This window comes from Gadus morhua, chromosome 3 (genome assembly GCF_902167405.1).
Source record: "Gadus morhua chromosome 3, gadMor3.0, whole genome shotgun sequence".
NCBI lineage: Eukaryota > Metazoa > Chordata > Actinopteri > Gadiformes > Gadidae > Gadus > Gadus morhua.
The window spans coordinates 24,213,972-24,221,471 of record NC_044050.1 but is presented as its reverse complement, the minus strand read 5'-3'; the positions used below and the strand labels follow the sequence as shown (position 1 = coordinate 24,221,471).

The following is a 7,500-nucleotide window of genomic DNA, read 5'->3' as shown; positions in this document are numbered from 1 at the left end:
GAGATGCAGACAGCTTCACAGCCACATAACAAGCCAGGGTGAGAGAAAGAAAGAAAGAAAGAAAGAAAGAAAGAAAGAAAGAAAGAAAGAAAGAAAGAAAGAAAGAAAGAAAGAAAGAAAGAAAGAAAGAAAGAAAGAAAGAAAGAAAGAAAGAAAGAAAGAAAGAAAGAAAGAAAGAAAGAAAGAGAAAGATATGGTGGCTTGGCCACGTTTCAAGTGTATTCAAAGCCTTTCACGGTTCTTCCTATTCATTTAAGAATAAAAGCGGCGCATGTCTTACCACTCGGTAGCTCCATCCATCCCTATTACTGTTTCTTTATAACCTAAATGAATTAACCAAAAATGATTGACCCTGATTGAAACCATTAAACCATTCAATCAGGCTGCATTTGGTTACCGCATCTGACACTTGCGTCATTTAGTTTCGGTCCATTCAGTGACATCACCAGCAGATGGACCCAGCAGCAGCACTCGTAGGGCTCAGAAAGGACACGACGTCCTGGATTCAGGCTAGGAATCCTGCTCCAGATCCATCAGACCGCAACCTCTTGATACGATTCATCGAAGCTTCACGAAATACTATGGGCTTGAAAACCAACTGGGACATCAGGAGAAGGACAGAAGTGTGCTGGGGGGGTTTTGATTTCAAGTATTTTAAGAGAAGTTTCTGACTAATGTGCTGGTAAACCTGGTGCAGATTAAATTGTTTTATTTGCCATCATGCAATTTGACTGCGACATTATTCTTGGTATTTTTCCGTGAACCTAAAACAAACACTATTTCATTGCTAAAACTTGTAAAAATAACTAAATAAATAAGACACTCCCAATTAATAGTTTATTAAATACATCCAACAAAGAGAAAACAAAAAAATATTGTGTTAGTGTCAACTACATTAAGAAATACTCATCATAAGCCCTACAATTAAATGCTGATTTATACATTCATGATAGTTATGAAATAGATCACACTCATTAAACCAAATATATATAAACATTTCTGGCAAACCTTAGAGAAAACAGGTCTGGATGACCTAGTATTTTGTATAATTAGTCCGTTGCTGTCATATATATATACATACAGTACGTTAATATAAATAACTGTCGTTGAGTATCCTTAATCTTAACATTAATTTAATTCTTCAGACCATTAAATGGGTTCATTAAAATGCATTCTGACAACACTGCCATTACCGTTCAGAATTCAAACGTAGAACACACTGCAAACATAAAAAGCCAGTATAAATGTAACACAGCAGGTAGATCTTCGTTCTCTCTTGACTATGTGTTAAAAAAAAAAAGGTGATTCAACAGGACGTTGCTTCTTTTTGCACTCATTAACAAAATAAACCCGGGGGGGGGGGGGGGGGGTGAGAAACCAAGCAGAAGAAGACTCTCACTGAAGCTTCACTCATTCTCAGTGTTCACACTTTCTCTCGCTCACACCTCCAGCTCCCTCTTGATACGTTTCCACTGAGCAGACACACAAGTACACATCAAGTGTAAACACACACACACACACACGCACACACACACACACACACACACACACACACACACATACACACACACACACACACACACACACACACACACACACACACACAGGCACATACACACGCACCCAGAAGCACATTCTGACGCACACGGCTGCGCATGCACACACTGTACACGCTAACCTGTCACTTGTCAACACCCGCCCACCACAAGGCCTCGTCTCTCCGTGACAAGATCCCGTTCTCTCCTCCACACCTTCACTCCTTTCCTCCCAACTCCCCCTCCAGGGGCTCCTCCATGCTCTCCCTGGCAGGCCCTCCCCCCTCCTTCAGGGTTCCGATGACGGGTAGCCATGGCGACACCATCTCGGGCCTGGTCCTCTTGACCTTGTTGAGGTGGCTGAGGGCCGCGTAGAAGCCGGCGCCGATGGTGCCGCGCTCATCCGGGCCCGACTGCTCTCTCTGCTGCTGCTCGGTGTAGTACATCTCCAGGCCAGTGGGGGCGCAGTGCTTCCCCTGGGACGGCACGACAACAACGAGTATATTTAGCACAGTGCTTGCGCCATAGACAAAGGTCGGGTTTTTGAAGGCTGCACATCGATGTCCTTTTCACAAAGGGGCGTCAGAGGAGGACAAACATTTAAACATTTACTGCATATTGTGACTCATTGCTGAATAAACAAAGTGTATGCAGCAGCAAATCATGATTCTTTTGATAACCTATGAAGAAGAGAGGAGTCGAACACTAGTTAGCTAATTTAATCTGTAAAAAATTCCCCGTATTGCCGTAATCTGAGCAAAATATTAATGATACAAACAAAAATTGCATAATATACAGATCACATTATGTGTTAAACTTCAACAAAAGCGTTCATAATAATTTAATTCCCATCCCACGATGAATGCCGCCATGTTTGATGTTGTTACTAATGTAATGTCGGGCAAATCGGAGCTCTGAAATAACATTTCCAAACAGTAATTTTGAGTTGGAAGATTTGTTTAATTAATTAGTTCAAGTCAATGCTTGTTTTCTCAAGAGTTATCTGCATATATTAAGTTTGATAAGATAGTCAGTAGTCCGTTTGCTCATTGGTGATTGACAAAACAGAACAGGCAGACAAACAGGAAGTTGTTTTTGAAGTCATTTGTCCCTCATTGAGTCTACCTTTGCCAAACTGCCGTACACACAAGGAAAAACGATCTGCAGTAGCATCTGTGTTAGCGATCATAAAACAGATCCCAAGGCATAGTTCTGTGTGGAGGCGGAGTTGCAGCGGTCTCAAAGCGCAGCGCAAAGCACAATCCAAGCAATTGTTTTAGACCTTGTCTTTGTATGCCAGACGTATAACCTTGCTTTTGCTCAGCATGGATAAGAGCAAATTCACTTACTGCAGGGGAAGGAACAGGGAATCAATTAAAACCAAGGAAAGCATATCTATTCTGACCGTGTTAATCGCTTAAAGGGCGACCAGGGGACCTGACATTCTCCCAAGATGGAGCAGCCAGAATGGGTGCCTAGGCCAGAGCAGGGCCTGTGGGGCACATCCTCCATGCCGGGAATGGTGGTTTTTTTTCATAGTGTCCCCAACAGTGCAGCGGTAGGAAAAATAATATGCTGAGAAAAACTGTAACCAACGGAAACTTCAAAGGCTTTCGCCGGAAGGTTCCGCCCCCCCCCCCCCCCATCCCACTCCAACCCCCCCCCTCACCATCCCTTTCCTTCCCATGCTTCCTCCCCCTTATCACCCCTCACTGTTTAAGCCTTTAATCACAGTTTAGTCACGCTCAGCTCTAATTAAAGGCCCCTCAGATTCACAAGCGGGTGTCCCGATTTCTGCCTGCCCAGAAAAGCTGTTTTTTTTCTCTCTCGCTTTCCTTCTTTCTTTCCGTCTCCTATGCCCTCTCCTCCCTCTCTCTCTCCCACTGTTTCACAGCTATGGTTCTCTGGACGTGATGGAGGCTGCTGCACCACCACGTGCTGTTGCGGTGCTAACCCCAGTATAGACGGAGCCTGCAAGGTGTCGGCACAGAGATAATGGCGTATATGTTTCTCTCTGAAGACTCTGCTGTGAAGAAGTGCCGAAAGGAAGAGAGAACGAGGTGGGGTGTTGCCGCTTAAAATAGGCACTTTAAGTAGCGAGTGTCTTTACACCTGGGACTACTATCAGCCAGAGTGCGTGTGGGCCAAGGGCAGTGTACTCGGGGTATGAAACGCTTGGGGAGTGCTTGGTACATAGCAGACGATGTGTTCTGCTACTATGGTTTTGAAAGCCAGTGGATAGAGAGTTCATGTGCACCCCTCCTATTGTTCATTCTGCAATGTTGTTGTGGAAGTCTTGTTCTTAAGCACATGCTGTTATAGGTGTGTGTGTGTGTGTGTGTGTGTGTGTGTGTGTGTGTGTGTGTGTGTGTGTGTGTGTGTGTGTGTGTGTGCGTGTGAGTGTGTGTGCGTGTGTGTGTGTCTTGGGTACCTACCTTCAGAACAAAGCCCTCTGGACAGGTGAGCTGGTCGTACCACAGGGCTTTGTACATGAGCAGAAGTAGGAGGCTGGTGAGGAAGGCCAACGTGATGAGGATCAGGCCTGTGATCTTCACACACACACACACACACACACGCGCACACACACACACACACACACACACACACACACACACACACACACACACACACAGAAACACATACACGCACAGACACGCACACACAGACACACGCACAAACACACAAAACCAAACATAGATATTTATTTTCATATTAAAAACAGTTTTAAGTAAAGTAAAATGTCCGCAGGCCTCCCTCACCTTGGTCTTCTCAGACACGTTGCTGTAGAAGTTGATGTTGAAGCGTCTGATGCTGGGCACGTACAGCCTCCTCTTGCTCTTCTGCTGCAGCTGGTACTGTGTCTTGGTCTTCACGAACACCTAGGGCACATGGGGCAACACATCGCCCGTTACCTCCACGACCTTACACCATAGTCTGCTCTTCAATGGATTTACCGCGATAACTCAGACAGATGTCCTGGTTATCGATCACGTGTCTTCGCCGTGTTCACCGACACCCAGAACAGAGAACATCGCCCGACCGAAAGGAAGAAGAACGCTCAAATGTATCACGTTGTGAAATCGTCCGGTTTGCACGCATTCAGGAGGAGAAGATACACATTGAGTGTATGTTGTACGACCTGGCATTTAAATAAAGTACTTAGCATCGCGTAGTGTCTTATCCTAGCTATCTTTGTTTCACAAAGGAAATGTGTTAACCTAACAATTGTAAGTGCTTGCCACTTGTTTTTCTATGTACACTGTACCGACAGCAATATATTATTGTTTCTCTTTCATCTGACAAATGTACTTGTTGTAAGTCGCTTTGGATTAAAAGCGTCTGCTAAATGCCCCCGAATGTAAATATGTAAATGGAGAACACACAAGGCTGCCTGGAGTACCAGTTGCTAAACCAGGTCTCCAGAACACACACTGATCTGCACGCAGAGATGAACAGTGGCTGCAGGCGGGTGTGGGGGGCGGGGGATGCTGTGGACAGGGGTCAAGTGAAGCCCGGCCCTCGCCAGACGCTGTCTCCCTGCCTCCGCCGGGAGGATGAGTCCCTCCTCAGAGAATTCTAATGGAGTTTCCAAGGCGACATTACGTAACCCAGCAGGGCGCCACCATGTGTGTGTGTGTGTGTGTGTGTGTGTATGTGTGTGTGTGTGTGTATGTGTGCATGTGTTTGTCTGTGCCTGTGTGTGTGTGTGTCGCATTTTTAATGCAGCATCTGTTGTGGTTGCGCATCAGCGATAGGTACACTGCTGAACACTTCATGCTGAGATGAATCGGAGCAAAAACCAACAGCCCGGTGGAAGACAGTAATAACAGCTGTAGAAGGAGGCACAGGACCAGGTACACAGAGTACAGACAAAATGGGTGCATCCACATCCCACGCACACAGGCATACAGAAAACACACACACACACACACACACGAAATACACAACGAATGCACTTACACACGCAGAGAACACTTGCACACACACATGCGATTGCGCACACACGCATACACATGCGCACACAAACAGAAAAACGAACAAGAACATAATTAAGAAACCCGATCTGAAAAAACACACACTTACACACTCAGACGGACAAACACACACACACACACACACACACGCACACACACACACACACACACACACACACACACACACACACACACACACACACACACACACACACACACACACACACACACACACACAAACAGAAAATAAAAACACACATAGACTCAAAGACAGAAAAAGAAACACGTAAAAAAAACAGACACGCACACACACACACACACCTACACACACACACACACACACACACACACAGAGCCGTCCCCAGCGGGCGTGGTTACCTGGTCGGGGGTCGCGTGGGGGTTCTGCAGCTGGTTGACCTCCAGCGGGGTGATGAGGGGGATGTTGTCGAAGCCGTCGTCCAACAACGACTTCTTCTCCAGCTTCTTCTGACACAGGTTGCTACCCGGCTTCACCATGGCTGCCTTGGGACGACCTGAGCACAGTAGGGGCCAGAAGCTCAGAACACCCCCGCTCTGCTCCCCCATCCCTGACCTTTGACCCATGGCTGGTCATGGAGAGGTTTGGGCCGGGACACTGGCGTACGGGGAGACTGGCGGGAGGAGCGGGTTGTTTGGATGATAACAACACAGTTTGACTAAAAACATACCATCTGTGGCAGTTATTTACCAACAATAATTCTGTATGTGCCACGAACAGCATGTCTCTGTCGGAGTATTATGACAACGTTGCTAAGGTTACCCATCTGGTAACCACTAACCCACACAAAGACAGTCTCTCTCTTTCTATTTAGTTGTGTTCTGCGACCAGTCGTTAGGTAAACCCGAACATCCCTCCAGCATGTACTCCTGGCTCGCCCTTAACTCCATCCGTACGCTCTCTCTTCATGATCTAAGAAACCTACCCTTTGTGGGACCGTTGCTTCTCCGCTGATAACATTTCTATTCCCTGCTCCACAATCAATAACATCCCCCTTTGTGGAGGATGAGGAGTAGGAGGAGGTGCTGGCGGAGGGGCTGGTGGTGATGGTGGTGGTGGGGGGCGTAGCCCATTCACACAACCCAATGACATAATGCAATAAAGTCCCACCTTCTCTATCACAAGCCTCAAGGTGCCTATCAAGGCTGTGACTCACACGAGGTGGGATGTACACCGGGGGGAAACAAAGGGGGGTTTAAACACACCACAACGGGCACAGAGCACCTTGATTCAAATGGAGGAATAAATAAATGCAAACATGGTTGTTGATAGAAAATAGCTTTGGATCTGCACATCACCGGCGCAGATTGAGAAGGTAAACGTGTTCTTGCTAGGAAGGGAGGGGGAGGGGGGAGGTTTTCATGAGGTGAAATCTCCAGGCTGCTTTCCAGCGTCCTCACTGTCTACGTGAGGGGGCGGCTAAAGTGGTCATTTGTGCAGACGAGCGTTTTCAGCCCTACAGAATGAGCTGCCAGATGATTCATTCTCTTCCTGTTCTGTTGAGGACAGGTGAGCAGTGGGCTGTACGGTGTTAAATATATCCTCCTCTGGCCGACAGCAGCAATTTAACCCTTGTCTCATTAACTTCACATCAATGATATAGGCCACATATTTGTCAAAATCGGAGATTTAGCTTAGATCTTGCGTGCATGTGCCTGTGCCTTTGGATTCTTTACGATCCGCTCTCCATTCACATCCAAACTTTGGTGCATTGGAGAGCGCTGCGACAAGACACGAAAGACTGAACATGTTCGACAATTCACACACACACAAACTAAATAGGATCTCGTCGTGCACTATTTCCCTTATTTCACAAGCGCTAATGATCGATAAGGACCCATTTTCCATTAAACTACACATTTGCCAATGAATGGCTCGTATTTTGCACACAGACGCATCGCTGCTGGAACTCGTCATAAATGCCATTCATCACATATGGACTCATGGCTGTTTC

The 7,500-nt window shown here is 46.5% G+C and overlaps 1 protein-coding gene across 1 annotated transcript in view; it reads right to left on the bottom strand.

The window, feature by feature from the left end:
- Positions 1–823: 823 nt before the first annotated feature.
- The window catches only part of caly (calcyon neuron-specific vesicular protein), a 7,222-nt gene continuing 545 nt past the window's right edge, over positions 824–7,500 (bottom strand). Inside the window, exons 2-5 of the mRNA XM_030352512.1 lie at positions 5,888–6,042; positions 4,295–4,414; positions 3,971–4,084; positions 824–2,011 (exon numbers count right to left, since the gene is read on the bottom strand). Coding sequence (XP_030208372.1) covers positions 1,754–2,011; positions 3,971–4,084; positions 4,295–4,414; positions 5,888–6,025 — 630 coding nt within the window. The 5' untranslated portion in view covers positions 6,026–6,042 and the 3' untranslated portion in view covers positions 824–1,753. The remainder of the gene's footprint in view (positions 2,012–3,970; positions 4,085–4,294; positions 4,415–5,887; positions 6,043–7,500) is intronic.